This window comes from Vombatus ursinus, unplaced genomic scaffold, assembly GCF_900497805.2.
Source record: "Vombatus ursinus unplaced genomic scaffold, bare-nosed wombat genome assembly UNPS02010548.1, whole genome shotgun sequence".
Taxonomy (NCBI): Eukaryota; Metazoa; Chordata; class Mammalia; order Diprotodontia; family Vombatidae; genus Vombatus; species Vombatus ursinus.
The window spans coordinates 16,180,975-16,207,096 of record NW_020950326.1 but is presented as its reverse complement, the minus strand read 5'-3'; the positions used below and the strand labels follow the sequence as shown (position 1 = coordinate 16,207,096).

General features: G+C 38.3%; 1 protein-coding gene and 1 pseudogene across 1 annotated transcript; both read left to right on the top strand.

The window, feature by feature from the left end:
- The first annotated feature begins 6,963 nt into the window (after positions 1-6,963).
- Positions 6,964-11,787, top strand: POLR2D (RNA polymerase II subunit D). The gene is made up of 4 exons (XM_027854659.1): positions 6,964-7,047; positions 8,205-8,385; positions 10,280-10,375; positions 11,146-11,787. Exons 1-4 carry the CDS (start codon positions 6,975-6,977, stop codon positions 11,222-11,224), a joined length of 429 nt encoding a protein of 142 aa, XP_027710460.1. The 5' UTR covers positions 6,964-6,974; the 3' UTR covers positions 11,225-11,787.
- Positions 11,788-24,502: 12,715 nt separating this feature from the next.
- Positions 24,503-24,773, top strand: LOC114037694 (annotated as a pseudogene).
- Positions 24,774-26,122: the final 1,349 nt, after the last annotated feature.

The window sequence follows — 26,122 nt, the reverse complement described above, 5'->3', positions numbered from 1 at the left end:
ACATTGACAGTTTTAATTGCTAATGGTATATTTCCTTCTGACCTATTTTCTTTTATTTATCCTTCTCTGTTTTTACCCTGTCCCTCCTCAAAAGTCTGTTTTGCTTCTGACTACCTCCTCCCTTAATTCACCCTTTCTTTCTCTTAGCCTCTCCCCCTCCTACATTTTTGTTGGATAAGATGAATTTCTATACCTAACTAAATGTGTATCTATATTCCTCCTTCTTTGAATCAGTTCAGATGAAAAAGTAAGGTTCAAGCATTTCCCTCTCCACTATAAAAACTCCTTGCATTCCTCTTTTATGGTACATAATTTTCCCCATTCTCTCCCTCCCCCCCTCTCCCAATGCATCCCTCTCTCTCACCATTCCATTCTTTTTTGTTTTTTTAAGATTGTCCTAATATAATCAACTCATACACATTCTTTTTATATACACTCCTTCTAATCACCCTAATAACATAAAGTTCTTAGGAGGTACTAAAGTCCTACCTTTTGTAATAGGCCTTTTCTGACCACCCCTCCCCTTTAATGCCTTCCAGCTGTTGGTTATCTCCAATTTATCTTACATATATCTAGCTTGTACATAGTTGTTTTCATATTGTCTCCTCCATTAGTCTGTAAGCTCCTTGAGAGCAGAGACTGTTTTTTGCTTTTCTTCATATCCTAGTAGGCAGCCAGATGGTGCAGTGAATAGAGAACTGGGCCTGAAGTCAGGAAGACCTGAGTTCAAATATGCCCTCAGACACTTACTTAAGTGTGTGATCCTGGGCAAGTCACTTAATGGACTTCTGCCTTGGTTTCCTCATTTATAAAGTGGGAATAATAATAGCATCTTCCTCCCATGATTGTCATAAAGATAAAATGAGATAATATTTGTAAAATAATTTGCAAATCTTAAGAGTGCTATATAAATACTAGATATTACTATTCCCTAGTACTTAGTACAGTGCCTACTATATTATAGATGCTTAATAAATACTTGTCGACTTATCTGCCAAACATGGAGAGATGGCTATCAAAGGCAACACTGAATTAGAATATAAATAAACTCATCTATAAAATCCCACTAAGAAGGATAATAAATGATTGTGAATAGCATCATCTCATAAAGCAGAGAGAAGTCATAGAGGTTAAAACCAGTTTAAATAAAACTTGTCAATATATCCAACTAAATAAATTCTTCCCAAGGGCATTCAAAGATAGATAGAGACAGAGAGAGAGAACTACATAGAGAAGAAAAATGGAAAAGATTTGCAAAAAAGTTTTAACAAACTTTTTTTTCTATCAAGGATAGTGGAAAAAACACACTTGTACCCTAGCATCTCAGTCCTTCAGGTGCTTACAAAGACATAGGAATAGCATAAAGAGAACAAAGATGGAAAAAATGGCTAGAGCTGTGCTACGTCAGTTCCCTCAATAAACATACTTCACATTTGTAGAGCATTTTATGGTTCTTTTCCTACATACCAGATTCCCACAATAATTCCAAGAGGTCCAACACCCAGCATCCATTTATAATATTGACATATTTGTCTTTATTTACATTTTGACTTTCTTATATACTTCACCAATGAATTAAAGTATAAGGCAATATAATCATGAAGGCATTGAGATAGCAATACGTAAGAAATATGAATAAGGGGAAGATTTCAAAGGTATGGAAAAAGTATGAAGCCCTATTAATACTACAAAAAAAGTGACACAGAATATTAATAACTAACCATCAGAAGTCTGCTCTTCTGTGTGTACAAAATCTTTATGAAGGTCATCTATACAAGAATTGAGGGCATCTTTAATAAGAATAGTAGTATGAAAATAGCAGGATTTCACAAGAAAAATTTAAAAATGGATCACATCTTAACCATCTCATAATTGACTCAAAGATCTAAAGAATATAATAGCACATCACAATGTTTATTTGTTGATTACCCCCCTCCAATTCTTTTTTCTTTAGTAAAAAACCCTGTCTTATTGACTGTCTTACAACAAGATGTGTCCCATTCATATAATAAAATCATTCAGGAATCCTTAGAAAGTACAACAGAAATAAGTCTATTCAATAATCCTTTGATAATAAATATCAGGTGAGGTATAAGATAGGGAGACAGATGCTCACTAAAACTAATTGTCAGTGTGATGGAGAAGATCTAGCACAGAGTCCAAATCAATGAGGAATTCCTTGAAGGGAGTGAGATCCTCCAAATGCTCCTGTTTGCAGATGAAATTGTGTTAATTGCATCAAACCCCAAGACACTGCAGAACCTCCTAGAAAGCATCTGTAATCACTGAAAGGAGTTTAGTTTGCCATCCACACAGTAAAGACCAAGTGGATGAAGAATGCCTATTTTTCAGATTTCAACATGCACCTGATTGTTTCCTCCCCTTAGAGTTTGTCCAACAGTTATGTATAAATGGGACAGACAGTTCAGATGGACAATGAGCTGGACCCAGGATAAGAAAGATAGAAGAGAAGAGTTGGGTTGTTTTTCAGAAATCTCTTGAGTATTTTTATTGACCCAAGCTTCCTATAATAACAAAGGCCTATCTTTTCAATAAAATTATTTTATTGGAGTTGTCATAGGGCACTGAGACTCAAAGCGTCACTTCTTTTTAAGAACTAAAGATGAGCATCACACAGAGGACAATGGAAAGGTGCATGGTTGGTCCAAGCAGGTTGCAGTGTATAATCAACCAGTAACTCTAAAGATGAATGAGAGTAAAAGATGTTATTAAGAAATTGTGTGACATAGATAGGCCAAATTTTATTACCTAATTATTACCTAATACCAATATTACCTAAATTAATTTACTTAGTGCCATACCACCCAAACTACCAAGGAGAGCTAGAAAAAAATAATTACGAAATTCATTTGAAAGAACAAAAGGTCAAGAAAATCAAAGGAATTAATTTTTAAACAAGTGATAAGGGATCCCAGCAGTACCAGATTTCAAACTAGACTACAAAGCTATAATCATCAAAACAGTTTAGTACTGAACAAGACATAGAGAGGTTGATTGGTAAAACAGATTAGGTACACAATATACAGAAACAAATACAGCAAGATCTGATAAACCCAAAGATCCCAGCTACTGGGGCAAGAATTCACTATTTGACAAAAACAGTTGGAAAAACTGGAAAGTAGTGTGGCAGAAACAAGGTATAGAACAATATCTCACCCCATTTACCAAAATAAACTCCAGACTGGTACAATTTAGACATAGATCATCTTCAGTCCTAGGTAAGAAGATGAGCAACCTTGTGTACAGCCTTTCACCTCCCATCACCCGCTGAGCATGTCTCCTGAGGGAGGGAGGTAAGAAGACTGTCTATCTTCTCCTAGCAAGAAAGTTTCCTCATCTGTAAGATTGGGAGGGTCCATTCTAGCTCTGCAAATTCTATGACTCGATAACTAAAGATTTGAGAGCAGGTTTTGAGCAAGGGAATGAGGAAAAGGAAGCAATAGGTCACTTTAGACCATCAAAGAAGCATGAGGATGCCACTGAGGTAAAAATAAATCTGGGTAGGTAAGAAATAACAAATTTATTTTTACTGGGAATCATAACATATAGATATGATGCTCTGCACACAGGTACACTTTAACAAGTGTTTGTTAAATTAATGAATTAATATACATTCCTATGGAAGCACAGAGAAACCATGAAAGAACTGCAGTTACAAAGATAGAATATTTAACTTTTGAGTTTTAGAGAAATTTTAATAATAATAACATCAACAACAATAACAATAGCTAACATTTATATAGTGCTTTACAGTTTGCAAAGCATTTTCCAAATATTTAATTTAATCCTCACAATCACCCTAAGAGGTAGGTGTTATTATAATCTTACGATGAGGAAACTGAGGCAGGTAGAGGTTAGCTGACTTGCCCAGGGTCACATAGCTAGTAATTTTCTGAGCTGGATTTGAACTCAGGTTTTCCTCTCTCCAAGTTGAGATCTATTCCACTTCAACACCTAGCTGCCTTTTTTTTTTCTTTCTTATTTTATTGTTTACTACTTGTAAACTTTTTTTTTTAGCTCACTCTTTTGGGAGTAAGCTTCTTTCTTGGTAAAGTGGTGGGTATGTTTAAATGTATTGACCTCATTTTTCAAATTGTCCTTGTGGTTATTCTCCATTTTTAGGCAGGTCACATGTGCCAAAATACAGGGAAACCAGGCTGACCGTATGTGAGATTTAGTATGCGTATGTGTATGTGAACCATATCTCGATGTTTGTATGCTCTATGTGTAAATGTATGAAGGTGTTGATGTGTGAATGTGTATTTTTGTCTCCTCAGTATTGGGATAGGGAATGGGGTGAATGTGTACATGTGTTTGAATATAGGAGTATGAATATGTTTATAGAGAGAGAACTGTAAAAATTGAGTTGTGAGTTAGGAAACCTAATTTCTCTTCTCATCTGCCCTTATAACTAGTTGTTTCAATATAGGCTAGTTTCTCCATCCCTCCAAGCCTGTTTCTTCATCTGTAAAATGGGGTTAATAATAAATATTCCCTGTAAGGAAGTAATCCTTTAGAGCCCAAGACCTAATCCCAAAAAAGCAGTCCAGTCAAGTAGGGGTTAAGTTTATTTTTTATTTAAAAAAATTTTTTTTTATGCAATTGGGGTTAAGTGACTTACCCAGGGTCACACAGCTAGTAAGTGTCAAGTGTTTGGTCTGAGGCCAGAGGTGAACTCAGGTCCTCCTGACTTCAGGGCTGGTGCTCTATTCATTGAGCCACCTAGCTGCCCCTTGGAATTTGGGAGATAGACTGTAAGTAGACCCCAGCTTCTGATGGCTGGAAGGGACTCAATGTGTTGCTGCAGGGATCAAGTGAGATAATGGACATAAAAACCTTTGGAAATTTCATTGCTGGACAAACTAGGCTTAATCACCTTGACCAGGAAGTTTCACTTTCTGGACTCTTTGCCTTTACTCACATCATTCCTCTTACCTGCCTGGCAAAATCCTACCAATTCATCTCAGATTCGGTGTTCTCCATGGTCATCCCACTTAGGAGTAATGTCTCCATTCTCTTGGAAATTTCCATAGACCTATATTCTGTACCACTCACATTGGTTCATAATAATAATAGTTAGCATTTAAGTGCTGCACACATGTTGCCTCATTTGGGCCTCATAGAAACCCTGTGAAGTAGGAGCTATTATTGTTATCATTTTACCGCCGGGGAACTGGGGCCCAGAGAGATTAAGTGACTTGTCTGAAGTCACAGAGCTCCTAAAAATGTCTCAGGTAGAATCTGAACTCATCTCCCTGGCTTCAAGTCTAGCCCTCTTAACCAGTGGACCAACTAGCTGCCTATCACTTATTGGAACTATCTAATGTTTTAGTTATGTCTCAGCTTTCCCTAGATTGTAAGCTCCTGGAAGGTAATGATTTTGTTTCAAGAAGGGGCAAAAACCCTCCTTTGTATTCTTTTTTTCTTTTCTTTCTTTTTTTTTTTTTTGGCAAGGCAATCAGGATTAAGTGACTTGCCCAGGGTCACACAGCTAGTGTCAAGTGTCTGAGACCAGATTTTAACTCAGGTCCTCCTGAATCCAAGACCAGAGCTCTATCCACTGTACCACCTAGGTACCCCTCCTCTTTTGTGTTCTTTAGGATCATATTTTCATATGTGTATACATATATGTATGTTGAATCTCAGAGGATCATGGGGTTAGGACTAGAAGGTATCTTAGAGGTTATCTAAACATAAGATGGGGGCAGCTAGGTGGAACAATAAAGCAATGGGTTTGGAATGAAGAAGACTCATTTTCATGAGTTCAAATCTGCCCTCAGATACTTACTAGCTGTGTGAACCTCAGCAAGTCACTTAACCCTGTTTGCCTCAGTTTCCTCATCTGTCAAATGAGTGGAGAAGGAAATGTCAAACCACTCCAATATCTTTGCCAACAAAACCCAAAAATCAGGTCACAAAGAGTCAGACTTCATTGAAATGACTCAATAACAACAAAAAATCATAAAACAGGCATTTCAGTGGCTCAGTAGATAGAACACAGTCTAAAGTCAGGAAGACCTGAGTTCAAATCCAGTTTCAGGCACTTACTAACTTTTGTGACCCTGAGCAAGTCACTTTACGTCCGCTTGCCTTAATCCACTGGAGAAGGAAATGTCCAATTTCTTTGCCAAGAAAACCCCATGAAGAGTATGGTCCACAGGAACAAGAAGAGTCAGACACCTGTGAATAGAAGTGGAAGGAACCTTAGAGGATATCTAGCCTATCCCTCTCACTTTACAGATAAGGAAACTGAGGCCCAGGATGGTTGAGTGATTCACTTATGGTCACGTAAGTAGTAAGGGTCAGAGTTGGAGATTTGAACCAGTAAAGTAGCACCAGCTTTGCATATAGGTGCCCAATGAAGGTAAGAGTAAGAATTTAGTCAATGAAAAGAGCACAAGAATGAGAGTCAGGAAGCCTGGGATCTAGTCCTCTCTTCTCTACTCACAGGGTGACCTGAGACAAGTCACTTCACCTTTTTAGGTCTTAAATAGATAGACGCAGAAAGGAAGAAAAGAGGGAAGGAAAGAAGAAAGGAAGGATGTGGAATAGTTCTGAATTCTGTGATCCAAATTCTATGATTTGTTCTATGAAGATAGTGCCATGCAAACCTAAGGTGTGTCTACTCTGCGTTTGTTAGAGTGCACCTCTGGGGAAGTGTCAGTTTCTAGAGAGTCGGCAGTGTTCATGGATAGGTGTGTGATTGCAGGCTGAGCAAGGTCTCCAGCAAGTCAGTGGGGTGGGTGTGCGCATGCGCAATATCATGCTGGGCAGGAAAGAATGACTTCTGCCCAGCCTTTGAGGATCTGCTTTCCCCCACCTCTGTGGCTAACATGGCGCCCCCTAGGCCTCTTCCTTCAGCCGGACGGCCCCACCCTCCGGGACCAGCCCCCGCCTCCCTTCGCAGCGCACTTCCGCTTCCGGTCCCGCCTTTGGCGCGGAGCTGGAGCGTGATGGCGGCCGGAGGCGGCGACCCTCGCGCCGGCGATGTGGAGGAAGACGCCTCGCAGCTCGTCTTCCCCAAAGGTGCGCCCGGCGGGCGCTGCGGATCCCGGGGGTGGGGGAGAGGGCGAGCACCCCGCACCCCGACCGGGGTCGTCCTCCCTCCCTGGGGGAGCCCGCCACCCTAAGGCGGGACCGCCCCGTGCGAGGGCAGGACCGGGCTGAGGGGTACCTCGCGGTCCGGGGGGCGGTGCCCCGGGGTGCGGAGGCGGGGGCTGGAGGAGCCGGCGCCCTCCCCCGGGGGGTCCGGGCTGTCAGCGGCTTACCGGAGCCGGCTTCCTTCTGGAAGGAAAAAAAGCCCATAATGGGCCCTTTCTCGCTGTTCCTCGCGCAAGACGCTCCATCCTCGGCCCGGGCTTTGCCCGCTGCCCCGGGGCGTGCAATGCTTCCCCTCGCCCCCCCGGAGTGCCGGTCCCTCCCTCCTGCTGCTCAGCTCCGGGGGAACTTGTCCGAATCCTGCTCTTTGGTAGCCCTCGCAGCCCCCCTGGGGGGCAGGGACTGCCTTTCATCTCTCTGTGTATCCCCAGCCCTTAGCACCGGTTTCTGGCACGTAGTAGGTGCTTCAGAAATGCTTATTGACTGACACTTCCCGCCCCCCATCAGGGACGAGGATGGAGGGTGAAGAGTGAAGCTTGGCTTGGACTGGTGCTATATATTGAGTGGAGTGAGAAATGGGAAATAATTGATGGGACAGGAGGCACCTGGAGGCTTGGTCTGCTGTCAGGAAGTCTGGGCCTCAGACTCTTACTAGCAGTGTGACCTTGGGCAAGTCACTTAACCTCTTGTTGCCTGTTTCCTCATCTGTAAAATAGGGATAATGATAGCACCTATTAATAGTAGCATATATAGCACAACAACTTAGGGTTGTTGGGAGGATCAAATGAGATAATTATAATGCAGTTAGCACAGTGCCTGGCCCATAGTAAACACTATATAAATGTTATCTGTCATAGTTTTTATTATCGTACTTGAAAGATGTAAAAAAATAAAATGCTGGTTACATGTAAATACAGTGATTTTAGTACTTGTTGTGGAGTCATAAGACCTTGGACAAGAAAAAAATGTCCTCCAAGTTTTTGTTGAGGCAGGCATACAGTCAGCTCCAGATGCAGAATTAACATTTGGAAGCAGAATTTTAAGTGATGTTTGTGGAACTGACATTTATTATTTCTCATTAATAGAGTTTGAAACAGCAGAAACTCTTCTAAATTCCGAAGTCCACATGCTTCTAGAGCATCGAAAGCAACAGAATGAAAGTGCAGAGGATGAACAAGAACTTTCAGAGGTTTTCATGAAAACTTTAAATTACACTGCACGTTTTAGTCGTTTTAAAAACAGGGAAACCATTGCTAGTGTTCGGAGGTAAGTGCCAAAGGAAAATTATTTTATTAAGAAATGATATGTGCTGTGGTCACCTGTACTTAGAATGCTCTCTTATGGATTAATGTTTGGGCAGCTAGGTGGCACAGTGGATAGAGTACCAGGTCTGGAGTCAAAAAGACTTACCTTCCTGGATTCAAATCTAGCCTCACACTAGCTGTGTAACCCTGGGCAAGTCATTTAAACCCTATTTGCCTCAATTTCCTCATCTGTAAAATGAGCTGGAGAAGGAAATGGTAAACCTCTACAGGATCTTTGCCAAGAAAACCCCAAATAGAGTTACAAAGAGCTGAACAATTTAGGAAAACAAAGGTAAAGTTTAGAGGGTTTTTTAAAAATTTAATTTTTTTGTTATACTTTAAGTTAAAACTGCCTCCCTTCCTCCTCACACACATTAGAGAGGGCCAGCATTTGACACAAATTTACAAATATATGTAAAACCATACTATGCATACTTTGTTTATCAGTTCTTTCTCTGGAGGTGGATAGCATCTTCATAGGTCCTTTTTAGTTGATTTGAGTATTTATAGTACTCAGAATAAGTTGGTTATTCACAATTATTTTTCATACAGTATTACTGTTCTCTATACAATGTTTACTTGGTTCTGCTCACTTCACTTTTCATTACTTTGTGCAAGTCTTTTCAAGTTTTTCTAAAATCAGCCAGCACATCATTTCTTTTTCTTTTTTTTTTTAAATTAATCAATTATTTATTTATTTATTTAAGGCAGTTGGTGTTAAGTGACTTGCCCAGAGTCACACAGCTAGTAAGTGTCAGGTGTTTGGTCTGAGGCCGGATTTGAACTCAGGTCCTTCCGACTTCAGGGCCGGTGCTCTCTATCCATTGCACCACCTAGCTGCCCCCAACACATCATTTCTTACAGCATAGTAATATTCTGTCACAATTACATACCGAATCTTGTTTAGCCATTCCCCAATTGATGGGCATCCCAGCTTTTAATGACACCCTACAATATCTAGTATGTTTTTTCCCACCACAAGAGAGCTTCTATAAATATTTTAGAATGTATAGGGGGCAGCTAGGTGGCGAAGTGGATAGAGCACGGGCCCTGAGTCAGGAAGATCTGAGTTCAAATCCTGTCTCAGACCAGCCACTTGACACTTACTAGCTGTGTGACCCTGGGCAAGTCACTTAACCCCAATTGCCTCGCCAAAATAAACAAACAAACAAAAAGAATATATAGGTTCTTTTCCTTTTTCCCTGATCATCTTGGCAAACACACCTAATTATCTCTGGGTCAAAGTTTTATAACACTTTTTTAAAACACAGTTGTTTTTTTTTAACACTTTGGGCATAATTTCAGATTGTTCTCTAAAATGATTGGATCAGTTTATAGTTCCACCAGCAGTATATTAATGTCCCAATTTTTCCACATCCCCTCAGAGGATTTTTAATAGAGAATACCTGGCATTATGGATTTGGCATGAATTTTGAAGTAAGAAAAAAGGAAACAATAGCAAACAACACCAGAATCTATTGCAGGCAAAAGTAGATTAATTTTAGGTCCCTGAAAAATACTGCCTTCTTACTAGTGTATGTTCTGTGTTGTTGGGTCTTAGTAATAAGCTAACCTAACCACAGATACTATTCTTTTCTTAACTTCCTTATCTCAGCCTTCTCTTTGCCATTCTTGATGTTCCATATTGCCCATGCAGGCAGAGGAAGACATTTGAATGGGAGGTCCTTTGCTAACATTAACTATATTCAGGCAGTATCTGTGAAGGGGTTGTGTTCTTTCTTTTATGACACCCTACAACACCTAGTATGTAGTAGGTGTTCAATATATACTTTCTGAGTGAATGATTTTGTGCTGTCATTCTTTCTTTTTTTTTATATCATATTCTCTCTGTTCAGTTTGTTACTCCAGAAAAAGCTCCATAAGTTTGAGTTGGCCTGTTTAGCAAACCTTTGTCCTGAGACAGCAGAAGAGGCTAAGGCTCTGATTCCAAGGTAAGAACTAATTCAGGGTCAAGGAAACTAACAAAATGGAATGCTTTGTAACTGTAATCATCAAGCTTGGCCCCCCATAAGGGATGAAAATATACCCATCTTCTTCCATTAGAAAGATGGGGGACTGTGGGTGTAGACTGTTACATAATTACATCAGATGCAGTTGATGTGTTGATTGGTTTTGCTGAACTGTTTTGCCTACTTCCCCTCTTTCAATCTGTTTCAAGGGAAGGCTCACTGGATAGGGGAGAAAGAAAAGCTATATTCAAAAACTAATGTGATACACAAACAAAAAGCCTCAGTAAAAAGAAACGTAAATTATTTAGGCCTGTGCATGTGAATTCTTAATTTTCCTTACCTAATATTAAACTGTGGTGGAGAGAAAGATTGAAAGAAAAGTCAGGTTTTGTATCTAAGATTTGAAAAATGACTAATGATGGGCAGCTAGGTGGCACAGTGGATAGAGGACTGGCCCTGGATTCAGGAGGACCTGAGTTCAAATCCAGCCTCAGACACGTAACACTAGCTGTGTGACCCTGGGAAAGTCACTTAACCCCATGGCCTAACCAAAAAACAAAACAAAACGAAAAATGACTAATGAGGAAACCATTCGTTATAACTGGGAAATGTCATCTTTAGGCTTAAATGAAAAGGTGGTAGGCAAGTAGTGTTGAAAATTGGTATAGGGAAGCTGAGAGGTTGTGGAATTCTTAAGATTAAGAAAAAAGCATCTTCACTCTCATTGATTGGTCAGTTTGGTTCTCTTGCAGCCTGGAAGGTCGATTTGAAGATGAGGAATTGCAGCAGATTCTTGATGATATCCAGACCAAGAGGAGCTTCCAGTATTAGTACTAGGAACCCAGCCCTTCAGTGAAGATAGAAGAGGAAATTTCCCAAAATTCCTCTGCAGTTGAGGAGAACTTGGACTCCCTTCAGAGACCGTGAAGAAATTTAGTCACAAAAGTAGGTCAGGCCACCTGTGGACAAGGCAATGCAGTCTTGCATCAACAAGTAATTCAAACTTGTGAACAGTTGTGATTCTGATTGACTCTTTGAATATTTGAGATGTGGCAAAGGCCAGGAATGCCATTGACTCTTAAAGGGGCTTTGGGATGATTTCCTTTAATGAAGGGTTTTCAAATGAGGTAGTGGACCAGTACCTAGATGTTTGCATCATCCTCTCCATCTCTTCTCTTAAAGGGAAATATTAAGGGTAAAGAGTGAGGTGGGAGAATTTAGCCAGTAAATACATGTGGCATGTTATTGACTACCTCATATCACTGATTTTGGCACTTCATTTATATTCACATTTCTGGTTTGAATTTCAAGCTATTGTGAAATATTATTGACCCAAATTAGAATATATAAAAATAGCTTGAGTAAAAAAAAAAAAAAGGTGTGTCTCATATAAATGATGGAAGGAAAAAATCTAAGTGAACCTATACCTGAATGTTTGAAATTCAAAAAAACAGAAAAACTGAACACCTCACAATCTTGAAGTATCATATAGTCAATTTGACCAAAACTCAGAGGGAAGAAGATAGAGAAACTGCTGGTAGTCTTAGGGCATCACTGTATATAAGTTCAGAAGAGCTTTGATTTAGAAGGCTCAGTTTGGCCTCTCATATCCTCAAGGCTTCAAGGTTTTGGAGCAGGAGGGAATTTGTGGGATTTACTCCTATCTGGCAGCTGCTGTGGGAAAGGGTACTTGCTGAGTTTAAGCTAGTCCTTGATCCTGATTTTAAATGCCATTCAATTCAATATAGGTTTGTTATATCACAGGAAGATATTGGGGAGGGCCAGAGAGAATGAGACTTGATTCTGGTTAGTCATCACAATAAACTAAGTTTGGGACAGATTTCTAGTCCTAAATTTCAGCATTGATTTCTGAAAGGTCACACAAATAGTTTTTGCAATTGCTTCTCCCAAACCCTAAAATCTGTTACTGTAATTTGATCTAATAATAGAAAGGGGAATGGGTGGATTCTGTATTGGATAGCCAGTTAATTGTGTAATTCCTAAGAAGTAGACTTACTCTAGGAAATAAAATTACTTTTCAATAAAGTTAGGAGAACCTGCATTTTGTGGAGTATGAGGACTTTGAAATAATGTTATTTCCTCTTTATGTAAATATAGAGAAAAAACATTTCATGAGAACAGTCATTGACCTACTGAAACTTTGCATTTCTCCTAATGCCTGCCACAGTGTCCTGTACACAGTAGGTGCTTAAATGTCAAATTGAAGGAATAAAATTAACCAAACAGCTTCTACATATCAAAAAATCAGTCCAAGAAACTTAACAAATTCTGGATCCATAAAAACAAACAAAAGTTTATTCTAGGTCAGTGGTTCTTTCGTTGGTTGAGGCATAGTGTTCTTATTTGAGGAACCTTGGCAAACTGATTGTTTAAGTTGGCAACAAAATAGGGTTCTTAAGTAGTTTGACCTTTTGACCCTTTACTTGGGCCTTGAGATTCCTCTTCTCTTCTCTCTGGCCTCCTTCCACCACCCCTATACCTATTGTTACTTCCCCTAGACTTTCAGCCAATAGAGCTGCTGTTCTGATTCCAATTGTAATGACAGATAGCAAACTCCCACTGAGCATTTGGGCTAGGCTAGGGAGTCCTAAAATCCCGCAGTGTGTGGAAGAAATGGGGAAGAGGTGAGAGTAGACTAATAAATGGTGATGCTTGCAAACTTGCTGTTTAGGAAGGCAAAATTTTGTAACATCTAGCAAAACTGATGAACCTTTTTGAACCATTGTCGTAAGTGTGTATAGTAAAACTTCAGCCAAAATTGAAGTAATTAGGACTCACTCAGAATTGTTTTTGAACTCTGATTTTAAGAGACTTTTTTTAAAGCTCATATCAAGACTTTTATAATGCAGTTCCGTAATGTGCCCTTGAGTCAGTACCTGTTTAACCCCATCTTCTACATTTTTGGCAGCTACCCAAAAGGCCTTTTGGGTGTGAAGTCGGGAAGACTCATTTTCCCAAGTTCAAATCTGGTCTCAGACACTTGCTAGCTGTATAACCCTGGGCAAGTCACCTAGTCCTGTTTGCCTCAGTTACCTCTTTTGAGCTGGAGAAGGAAGTGGCAAACCACTCTAGTATCTTTGCCAAGAAAACCCCAAATGGGGTCATAGACTCGTACACAACTGAAATGACTGAACAAACAAAAATAGTTGTGGTCTTTCTGTTTACTAGTTGTTTGACTTTAGAGAAGTTACTTCCACTTCTCCAATTAAACCTTAGTTTTCTTTTCTGTAAAATGAGGGTTTTACCTGCCCGGCATATTCATAGGATTATAAGCACTAGGAAAGAATACAAATTCCTCCAGCATTTAAAACTCTTCACAATGTGGCTCCAGTCTCTGAACTTCTTCCGTTATTCCCCCTCATACAGATTTTATAGTCCAATCAAACTGGCCTGTTTGCTGTTCTTCATAGATGACATTCTATCTCATATGTTTGCCTTTTCGCAGACTGTCCTGCATACCTAGAGTTGCTCTCTTCCTTTGCCTGTCAGAATCTCTAGCTCCCTCCAAAGCCCAGTTCAAGTATGTCTCCCCCCAAAACTTCTGATGCATTTACTTTAGATGTATTATATTTGTTTATCTGTATTCATGTTGCTCCCCCTGTAGAGTATTAGCTCTTTGATGGCAAGGACTGTTTTTGTATCCCCATATCCCCAGTGTCTTGCACGTAACAGGTATTTAACAAATGCTTGTAGAACTGAAGAATGTTTTTTTTCAGGTGCCTTGAAAAATAAAAACCTACATATATATATGTAAAATATTGTCAATCCTGGATACTCACCCATATTCTTTCTCATTTATATAAAATGTTAATGAGAATGGTCTATATATATTTCAAGGTTATCTTTTACTTGCTTTTTAAAAATTTTGTTATTTTCTACTTGACAACATCAAACATATAGTTCCATATACATAGAAGTACAGAAAAAGCACTGTACATGAAACCATAATGAAGATAGTAGCATGCATTAGGCAGGTTTTCACAAGCAAGATTATCATTGGACTTCTAAAACATTTGATTCAGTAGAGCAAAATACCACCATAAAAGTTCTCCAACAAGGTATTTCTTATGCATATTTAAAAATCATGCAATATTCCTTGAAAGATGCTAACAACAGAGGAAACATCATTTGGCCACCCTTAGATCATTAATTTCAATTAAAATATGAAACATTTATAAATGTTATACAAAAGCATTTATTAAGCAAACTTAGTAAGTTTTGGGCAAACAAAAGAAAGATAGCCCTTGTCCTCAAAGAACTTATACCCTAATAAGGAAAGACCATACATATTGAAGAATGGCATCCTGGGAGCAGTGTTTTATATTGAAAGTCATAGAGTTGGTGAGTGGAGCTATAGGACAATTGGGTTGACATGTTCTTTTCAGAAATGGTAGTGTGATTTGATTACTGTTCCCAGAGCCAGGAGTGAAAAGCAGAGGAGAAGAAGGGAGCACATGAAGAGCAGCATAATGGTGGGGATAGGTAGGCTAATTAGAGAAAACTGGCACTAGTCAGAAGTGCGGGGCTCTAAGGCACGAGTCTGGTCAAGGATGTGTAGCCTGAAGACGTCTGTGGTTAAGCTCACTAAAGATGTTTCCCACCATCATGAAGGAGATCTGGTGAAGAATCCAATTAAAGGAGGGATTCCTGATTGTGAGATTCTCCAGGTGCAACTTTACATAGTCATAATCATAGTCAGTAAATATTTTTAAGCGCCTACTATATGCCAGGCACTGTGTCAAGTGCTGGGGATACAAATAAAAAAATAATCCTCACCCTCAAGGAGCTTACAATCTAAAGGGGGAAGATAATACACAAAAGGAAGCTGGAAAAGGGGGTGGGAGAGGCCACCATTTGTTAAGTGGAAACTAGAGCAACCAATGGAAAATGTGGAGTTATTCTGAGCTCTTGCATTATAGAGGGAAGGCTTTGGGTGTTTATTACTCTGACCTCCAGCCCTCCAGTCAGAGGGGACAGGGATACTGAGGTGCTGAATATCAAACAAACGATAAGATTCCAGGTGACAAACTTATCTTGGGGAAGGCATGATGTTCCTGGAATCCAGAGCAAGCATCAGAGCAGTTGATGGAAAATTAGGAGACAGATGATATACTGATTACACCAAAACCCAGAACACCAGCAGAACCTTTGAAAAGGCATCTAGAATCATTCTAAAGAGTTTGGCTTGATTCTGCATACAGGAAAAACTAAGTGAATGAAAGATGACTACTATAGTCTTGGCTATGACATGCATCCCCACTAGCTACCATCCTACCTTTCTCCTCCTCCTTTCAGCTCCTTGAGAAAGCTATGCACTAGGTGCCTCTACTAGCTCTCTTCACTTACTCTTCTAAACCCTCTGCACTGAGTTCTGACTACATCATTCCAATGAACTGATTTCTCCAAAGATAGCAGCGATCTCTTAATAGTCAAATCCAAAAGCCTTTTTTCAATCCTCAAATTTGATTTTTCTGTAGCCTTTGACACTGTCAATTCCCCTGTCCTAAATAGGTTCATCTCAAGTTTTTCATAACATTGCTCTCTCCTGGTTCTGTTGTCTGATGGCTCCTCAGTCTCATTTATCTTCCCAGCCCCCTCATTCTGAACAGCACAGGGGGCACATGTGGGAAAGACCCTTTTCAGATATACAGCAGGACACAAAAAGAAATTTGTATATGAAACTCTGAATGTTCGTTCAGTCCCACTTGCTTTTTTAAAAAGTATGTAATATGCTTGCCTTCTCAATGGGTGGGTGGGGGGAGAAAATTTGGAATTAAAAATTTTTTTAAATGAATGTTTAAAAAACATGAAAAGCATACTCATTCAACATATTACTTTAAAAATTATTTTGCTTCTCTGTAATTTCTTCTGAACTTTATTTTGTTCTCTTCTGTGCATTTTAAAAAATGTTTTAATGGCCACCTTTTTTTGACATCATTATTGCCAAAATTACTATTGGGGTTACTGGGGTCATTCTCCTAGTCACCCTAGTTTACAACGTTGATGTCATCCTCAAATCCTCATTTATATTCACTCCATGTATACAATCTGTTGCTATATCTTGTCATTTCTACCTTCACAATATTTTTTATATATGCCATCCCCTTCTCTCTACCCATATAGCCACATAGTATTAGTACATGCACTCATCACATTTTGACTGGACAATTGCAATAGTCTTCTAACTTGTCTCTCTGCCTCAAATTTTTCCCTATTCTAATCAATTCTCTATTTAGCTGGCAAAGTAAACTTTTCCCCCTAAAGCACAGGAGTGACTATGTCACCCTTCCCTTCTCACAAAACTCTAGTAGCTCCCTATTACCTCCAGGATTGAATAAAATGTCCTCTATTTGGCTTTTAAAGCACTTTACCATCTGGCTTTCCTGTTTTTCCAGTCTTCTTGCACTTACTTTACTCCCCTCTACATAATATTCTTTGATCTAGCTGCACTGACCTACATCCTGTTTCTCATACATGAAACTCCATTTCCCATCTTGATGTATGAATACTCCTTACTTCCCAAGCCTACCTTCCTGGTTTTCTTCAAAACAGCTCAAATCCATCTTCTACAGGAACACTTCCTGGTCCCCCCAATGCTAGTGCTTTCCCTCTGAGATTACCTTCTATCTATACTGTGCATATCTTGTATGGACATAGTTATTTGCATGTTGTCTCTCTCATTAGAACAGAATATGAACTCCTTGAGAGCAGGGACTGTGATTTTTGCCTTTCTTTCCATCCCCAGCATTGAGCACAGTGGGGCATTCACATGGTGTTTAATAAATGTTTGTTGACCAGCAATCTATTAGCGCATCTTGGTCAGTGTATGTATACATATAAATTAATGAGCTGAACAAGAATTGGAGAGGAAGGCAATGGGCTACATCATCTTTGGAAAGTTGCAAAATAGTAACTTGATAACCCCAAGCCTTTCCATGAAACAAGGCCCATCTTTATAATACCAGCTCTCTTTCAGTGTTCTTTTTTAGCTACTAGTCATGGATTGCTACAGTCCCTGCAGAATTGGAACTTGAATTATTATCCAAAAAGATCTGAGAGATTCATAGTGGGCACAACAGGCTATAACATATTACAAACAAGTTATGAAGGAGAAACAAGAGTGAAGGGTATCATCAACAAATTTTAAGAGTGAAAAAGAATATAATCTGATAATGTGGTGAAGAGTTGGGGCTACATGATGCACAGCCCATGGGCTCCACTGTTATTCTCAGGATGTTAGGAGAAAGCTCATATGTCACTCAATATGTTGGGTGGAATCCCTATGACAAACTCATGGGAGAACATTGGTGAAAATCACATAAGGTAGACAAGTATGGATGGGTTAAGATCTGAATCATAGGAAGAAAGAAAGGAAGGAAGTAGAGAGGGAAGGAAAGCAGAAAGGAAAATAAGGAACATTTATTAAATCCCTCCTATGTGCCAAGTACTGTTCATCTCTTCTCTTTGGAAGTAATATATGCAGCAATGAAATCAGAGATTTATTTGAGTATTTGAGAACCTTGGACGATGATTATTAATGATCAGTATTATTACCTGGCAAAACCTTGAAAGTTTCCATTATATTCACAACACTGTTTGCCTTGGGAGGGAAGTGGATGAATATAATCTACAGTGCTTTCAGACAAACAACCAATGTTAGAACCAAAAAAGGTGACTGGCTTAATCTCAAAGTAAAAAGTTAATTCTGTTTTGCTGAGTTAATGATAGTGTTTGGAAAGTAGTGTTAGGGAATGTAATGCAACTTTGAAAACAAGAGTTCTTAGTGATGCTATTATAATGTTCTTAGAATTAGACTCTGAGGGGCAGCTAAGTGGCGCAGTGAATAGAGTTCTGGCCTTGGAGACAGGAGGACCTGAGTTCAAATCCATCCTCAGACTTTAACACTTACTAGCTGTGTGACCCTGGGCAAGTCACTTAACCCCAATTGCCTCACCAAAAAGCAAAAAAAAAATTAGAATCTGAAAAGGAGAAGTTGAAATGAAATTGAGATGATTGGGAGAAGATTATAGGAAGATGGTAGAATAAGGCAGTAAATTACCTGGCTCTCCTAAATCCCCCCACAAACAATATAATATAATGCCTTAAAGTGAACTTTGAGTGGTAGAAACAATTAAAAGTCAGAGTAAAGCAGTTGTCTGCCATACGCAACTTAGGAGGATATTAGGAATGACTTGACCTCCTAGGGTGATAGCTTGGCCTGATTGAAGTGCAAATATCTCTGGGAAGATACCGAATCAGCAAATAAAAAGCCTGGGGGGGGGGGAGCTGAATCAACAAACAAGCCCTGGGGACAGCTGTGTAGGCCACAGACTCAGCTTCTCACCCCACAGATGGCTGACCAAGGGAAGGTTGAAGGGCTTTCCACTGGTACTGGACACCAGGCCCAAGTGTGCTAACTGGGCATGGTCCTAGGCTGTGGCTATAGGTGAGAAGGAAAGAGTACATGCCATTGAGTGTGGTCACAGAGGGCAGGGACCCTGCTGGCTGCAGGCACTCTCAGGAGAGTGGAGTCCCTGGTTTTGGTTCCAGGGTAGAGGGTTGAGCTGAAGTTTGCAGCCACCAGAGAGACTGCAGAGAGCAAGAGCTTTTGGGGTGATAGCACTGCTGGGGGCCCTGGTTGTGACTCTGGGGCAGAGAGGAGTACTTGAGGTTAGGCCCTGAGATACAGCTCAGAAAACAACAGCACAAAAAACCTGAAACCTGAGATATTATCCCCCACACCTCAGGACTAGAGCCCATCTTTAACACAAAGTTAACAGATGAGAAATAAACCACTAAAAAGAAATATGAGTAAACAAAAGAGAAAGAAACCAACCATAGATAGCTACTAAAGTGGTAGAGAAGATTGGGGTTCAAACTCAGAAGAAAATAGTGAAGTTAAAAGAGCTATTTCTATCTCAAAGAAAAAAGCAAAATGGTCACAAGCCCAAAAAGAATTTTTGGAAGAGCTTAAAAAAGGACTTTAAAAATCAAATAAGATGGATTGAGAAAAAAGATTAGGAAAAATATTAAGAGTAATGCAAGAAAAGCAAGAAAATTATGAAAAGAAAGCTAATTGGAAAAAGAGATCAAAAAACTTACAGAAGAAAATAACTCCTTAAAAATTAGAATTGGGAAAGGGAAAGCTGATGACTTCATAAGACACAAAGAAATAATAAAACAAAATCAAAAGAATGAAAAAAAAATAGAAGAAAACATGAAACATCTTATTAGAAAAACAACTGACCTGGAGAAAAGATTGAGGAAAGACAATATAAGAATTGTTGGACTACCTGAAAATTATGATTAAAAAAAAGAGTCTAGATACTATACTTCAAGAAATTATTAAGGAAAATTACCCTGAAGTATTAGAATGAGAAGGTAAAATAGAAATAGAAAAAATCCACCAATCACCAACTGAAAGAGATCCCAAGATGAAAGCTCACAGGAACATCATAACTGAGTTTGAAAACTCCTAGGTCAAGGAGAAGATACTACAAGCAACTAGGAAAAAAAATCAATTTAAATAGTGTTGAGCTACTGTCAGGATAACACAAGATTTAGCAACTTCTACATTAAAAGACTAAAGGGCATGGAACATTATATTCCAAAGAGCAAAGGAGCTGGGTTTGCAACTAAGAATAACTTACCCGGCAAAACTGAGTATAATCCTGAATGGGGGAAAATAGTTATTTAATGAATTAAAGGACTTTCAGGTATTTGTGAAGAAAAAAACAGAACCAAATGGAAAATTTGACCTCCTAGATTCAGGAGAAACATAAGAAGGTAAACATTTAAGGCCAATTATAAAGAATTTAATGAGGTCAAAATGTTTACTTCTTACATGGGAAAATGTTATCTATGTAACTATATATCTATAGTATCTATATACTATATATATAGATATACTATAGATATATACTATATCTATAGTATATACTAGATACAGATATATATATATATGTGTGTGTATGTATGTATGTATGTATCTATAATGTAACTCTTAAGAATGTTACCATTACTTGGATAGTTTGAAAGAGCATACATAGATAGAAGCCTTTGGGTTGAACTGAGTTTGATGGGACGATTCTAATAAAATTGGGTAGGGAGAAATGAAATGAAGCATTTGTCTCATACAAATGAAGTGTGAATAGAAGAACTGCTACAGTAGAGGCAGGAAGGGATGGAGGGCTGGTTGTGCTAGAACCTTATTCTCATCAGAACTGGGTTAAAGAAGTAATAACATATGCATGTAGAAGGGTATAAAAGTCTTCTTAATTTACAGAGAAATAGGAGGGTGAGGGGATAGGATAAGTGAGGGATTCTCAGAAGGCATTGCAGATCAAGAAATAGGGTAAGGAGAGAGAATAAGGGAAGGATTCTTAGAAGGGGGAGAGAAGAGGGAGGTAACCTTATGAAGGTGGGTTGATTAAGGAATAGGAGGGTAAAGGGAAAGGATAAGGGAGGATTCTTAGAAGGGGTGTGGATTAGGGAGGCAGTGGTTAGAAGTAAATTAGACATTTGAAGAGGGATAGGGTAAAAAGAGGGAGAGAAGGATAAACACTGAGGAAAAAATAAGATGGTAGGACATGCACAACTAGTAATTGTAACTTTGAATGTGAATAGGATGAACTCACCCATGAAATGGAAAATGATAGCAGAATAGATTAAAAGCCAGAATCTGACAATATGTAGTTTACAAGAAACACATTTAAAAATGAGAGATACACATAGAGTAAAAATAAAGGGCTAGAGAAGAATTTATTATGCTTCAACTAATGCAAAAAAAAAGTAACAATCATGATTTCAGACAAAGTTAAAGCTGAAATAGATTTAATTAAACTAGATAAACAGAGAAACTACATTATGAAAAAGGTACCATAGATAATGAAATAATATCATTACTAAACCTATATACCCTATAGCATCTAGATTTTTAAAAGGAAAACTAAATGAATTACAGGTGAAAATAGATAGCAAAACTATAATAATGGGGACTTCAACTTTCCCCTCTTAAAACTAGATAAACCTAACAAAAAAAATAAGAAAGAAGTCAAGGAGATGAATAAAATCTTAGATAAGCCAGATATGATAGGTATCTGGAGAGAATTGAATGGGAATAAAAGGAATATACCCTTTTTCCAGCAGTATATGGTACCTTTACAAAAATTGACCATATATTAAGGCATAAAAACTTTATAGTTAAATGCAGAAAAGCAGAAATATTAAATGCATTCTTTTTAGATCATAATGCAAAAATTATATTTCATGTGAGACCATAGAAATATAACTTAAAAATTACCTGGAGACTTAAATAACCTAATCTTTAAAAAAAAGTGGGTAAAAGAATAAGTCATAAAAACAATGATAATAATAACATACCAAAACCTATGGGATGCAGCAAAAGCAGTGCTCAAAGTAAAATTTACACCTTTAAATGCATACATCAATAAAATAGAGAGCAGATCAATAAATTGAGTGTGCAATTAAAAAAACTAGAAAAGAACAAATTAAAAATCCCCAGTTAAACACCAAATTGGCAATCCTAAAAATTAAAGGTGAAATTAATAAAATGGAATGTAAGAAAATGATTGAATTAATAAAATTAGAAATTGGTTTTTTGGGGAAAAAACAATGAAATCGATAAACCATTGGTTAATGTGATTTTTAAAAAGAGAGAAGAAAACCAAATTACTAGTATCAAACATGAAAAGGGTGAATATAACAGTAATGAAGATGAAATCAAAGCAATTATAAAGAGTTATTTTGCCCAATTACATGCCAATGAACAACAATTTAAGTGAAGTGGAAGAATATTTATAAAAATATAAAAGGCCTAGATTAACAGAGGAAGAAATAGAATATCTAAATAAATCAATTTTAGAAAAAGAAATTGAACAAATCATATATAAGCTTCCTAGGAGAAAAGCACCAAGACAAGATAGATTTATAAATTATTTCTACCAAACACTTAAAGATCAACTAATTCCAATATTAAATGAATTATTTGGAATAATAGGCAAAGAAGGAGTCCTACCACATTCTTTTTATGAAACAAATATGGTGCTGATACCTAAACCAGGAAGAGTAAAAACAGAAAAAGAAAATTATAAACCAATTTCATTAATAAGTATGGATGCAAAAATCCTAAGTAAAATACTAGCCAGGAAACTACAACAATATATCACAAAGATTATACATGGTGACCAAGTGAGATTTATGCCAGGAATTCAGGAACGGTTTAACATAAGGTAAACTATTAACATAATTTATTTTATCGACAAAAACCATATATCAAAAGATGCAGACAAAAAGCTTTTGACAAAATACAACATTCATTCCTGTTAACGACACTTGAAAGGATAGGTAAAAATGGATTTTTCCTTGAAATGATAAGAAGCATCTACCTAAAATCATCAGCAAACATTATTTGTAACGGGAATTAGCTAGAAGCCTTCCCAATAAGATCAGGAGTGAAACAAGGATGTTCATTATCACCAAGAAATGCTAGCAATAGCAATAAAAGAAAAGGAAATTGAAGGATTCAGAATAGGCAATGAGGTAATAAAACTATCTCTTTTTGCAAGTGATATGATGATATACTTGGAAAATCCTAGCAATTCAACTAAAAAGTTAGCTGAAACAATAATTTTAGAAGAGTAGCAAGATATAAAATATAAAATGTAAAATAATCCACATAAAACACCAGCGTTTCTATACATCACCGATAAAATCATGCAAGAAGAGATAGTAAAAGATAGGCCATTTAAAGGAAAAAAAACTGTAGACAGTATAAAATACCTAGGAGTATACCTGATGTATATATGAGTATACTCAGGAACTACATGGACCTAATTATAAGCCACTTTTTATACAAATAAAGTCAGATTTAAATAATTGGAGAAATATTAATTGTTCATGAGTGGGTAGAGTCAATGTAATAGAAGTGACAATTCTACCTGAACTAATCTACTTATTCAATGCTGTCCCAATTATTTTAATGAAATAATTTTTAAAAAACATTTTATTGAACTAGAAAAAATAATAAAATTCATTTGAAAAAACTAAAGGTCAAGAACAGAGGTGGGGAACCTGTGGCCTCGAGGTCACATACGGTCCTCTAAGTGCTGCCCTTTGAATCCAAACTTCACAGAACAAATTTGGATTCAGTCAAAGGGCGGTACTTGAGGACCTAGAGGACCACATGTGGCCTCAGGTTGCAGGTTCCCCACCGCTGGTCAAGAATATCAAAGGAATTAATGAAAAAAAAATGTAAAGGAAGGAGGTTTAGCAGTAAGAGATCTTAAACTATATTATAAGGCGTTGATTATCAAAACTAGCTGATACTGGCTAAGAAACAGAAAGGTGAATCAGTGGAACAGAGTAGAAATACAATACACAATAGTGAATGATTATAATAACCTTGTGTTTGACAAATGTAAAGATTTAAGCCTTTGGGATAAGAATATATCATTTGGCAAAAAAATTATTGGGAAAACTGGAAAGCAGTGTGGCAGAAATTGGGCACAGACCAATATCTTACGCGATTTACCTAGATAAGGTCAAAATGGATACATGACCTAGGTATAAAGGGAGATATCATGAGAAAATTAGAAGCACATGGAACACATTACCTATCAAACTTATGGATAGACAAATAATTTATGAATAAACGAGATAGAGAACATTGTGAGTTGTAAAATGGATAATTTTGATTATATTAAATTAAAAAGTTTCTGTGCACATAAGACCAATGTAGCCAAGATTAGAAGGAAAGCAGGAAATCAGGGGAAAAATTTTATAGACAGCTTCTCAGATAAAGGTCTCGTATCTCAAATGTGTAAAGAGCTTTGTGAAATCTATAAGAATATGAATCATTCCCCAATTGATAAATGTTCAAAGGATATGAACAGGAAGTTTTTAGATGAAGAAATCAAAACTCTATATAGTCATATACTCTGGGCCGGCATGCGCTGTGCGGTCTCGAGGCAGCGGCGGGAGAGGCTGGGTGGTCGGAGAGTGACTGGTAGGAGGGTGACCGTTCCTGCAGCTGGAGCCCTAGCCAGAGCCTGTCAGTGGCGAGGGGCCATGACGACCTCCCAGAAGCACCGCGACTTCGTGGCCGAGCCCATGGGGGAGAAGCCCGTGGGGAGCCTGGCGGGCATCGGAGAAGTGCTGGGCAAGAAGCTGGAGGACCAAGGGCTTCGACAAGGCCTATGTGGTTCTGGGCCAGTTCCTGGTGCTGAAAAAAGATGAAGACCTCTTCCAGGAGTGGCTCAAACACACCTGTGGGGCTAACGCCAAGCAGTCTCGGGATTGCTTTGGCTGCCTTCGAGAATGGTGCAATGCCTTCTTGTGAGCCCCGTGCCTGGGGGCCGACCCCCCCACCCCTTGCTCCCTTCGATGGGTCTTCACAGTTAGCACCCCCAAGTGGGAAATCCCATCCCTCCCTTCCTTCCCACCTCCCAATGAAAGATTTTTGCTGCCGCCCCCACCTGGGACACCTTCCTCTCTCCAACATCATTTTGACTCAAGCCTCCCTCACACCTCAGCATGCCTCCTGTCCCATAAATTCCAGTGACTATAGTTATTACCTTTCCTGGGTGGGTCTCTGGAGTGGCTTCCTCACCCCCTAAGTTCCCACCTTTGGTCTCTTTTATGCCATTTGGATAACTTTGGCAGAAGGACATTCACTGCCATTGTAGAGTTTTTAAAAACTAATAAAGTCAGCAGCCTTGAAAAAAAATGCTCTAAATCATTATTGATAAATGAAAATTAAAACAGCCTTAAGATACCATTTTACACCTATCAGGTTGGCTAAAATTAAAGACAAGGAAAATGACAAATGTTGGAGGAGATATGGAAAAATTGGGACACTAATTCATTGTTGGTGGAGCTGTGAACTGATCCAACCATTTTGAGGAAAAATCTGGAATTATACCCAAAGAGTTATAAAACTGTGTAGACCCATTGACCCAGCAATACCATTGTTAGGTCTGTTTCCCAAGGTGATAAGAGAAAAAGAAAAAGAACCTATATGTTCTAAAATATTTATAGCAGCACTCTATCTGGTGGCAAAGAACTAGAAATTGAGGGGATGCCCATCAATTGGGGAATGGCTGAACAAGTTGTGGTATGTGATTGTGATGGAGTACTACTGTGCTGTAAGAAATGATGTACTGATTGATTTTAGAAAAACATGGAAAGACTTGCATGAAGTAATGAAAAGTGAAGTGAGCAGAACCAAGAGAACATTGTATAAAGTAACAGCAATATTGTTTGAAGAATTATTGTGAACACCCAAGTTATTCTGAGTACTGTAAATACTCAAAATAACTCTAAAAGATCTATGAAGGAAGATGCTGTCCACCTCCAGAGAAAGAACTGATAAATAGAAGTATGCATGGTATGGTTCTAAATATATTTATAAATCTGTGTCAAATTGTGGCCTTCTCTAGTGCCTGCACTAGAAGTGAGGAGTGAGGGAGGGAGACAGATATAAAAAAAAAAAGAAAACAAAACAAAAAAGAAATAAAATTGAGATATGTGTAAGATTTTAAATGGTTGAATATGTAAGAATAGAGAAATGTACATCAAGTAGATCCCCATGAGGACAGGGAATATATTCAACAAAAGACCATGGAGTATGCTTAGGTGATTGACTCATGGTAGAACTTGGGAGGGAAGTACTAATGTGAAGATCAACCC

What these genes read in the sequence shown, in the direction of transcription:
- POLR2D (XM_027854659.1), top strand. Translation starts at nt 6,975, where the DNA reads ATGGCGGCCGGAGGCGGCGACCCTCGCGCCGGCGATGTGGAGGAAGAC. An exon ending in GCAGCTCGTCTTCCCCAAAG is followed by an intron (nt 7,048 to 8,204) that starts GTGCGCCCGGCG and finishes TCTCATTAATAG; the next exon opens with AGTTTGAAACAGCAGAAACT. An exon ending in GCTAAGGCTCTGATTCCAAG is followed by an intron (nt 10,376 to 11,145) that starts GTAAGAACTAAT and finishes GTTCTCTTGCAG; the next exon opens with CCTGGAAGGTCGATTTGAAG.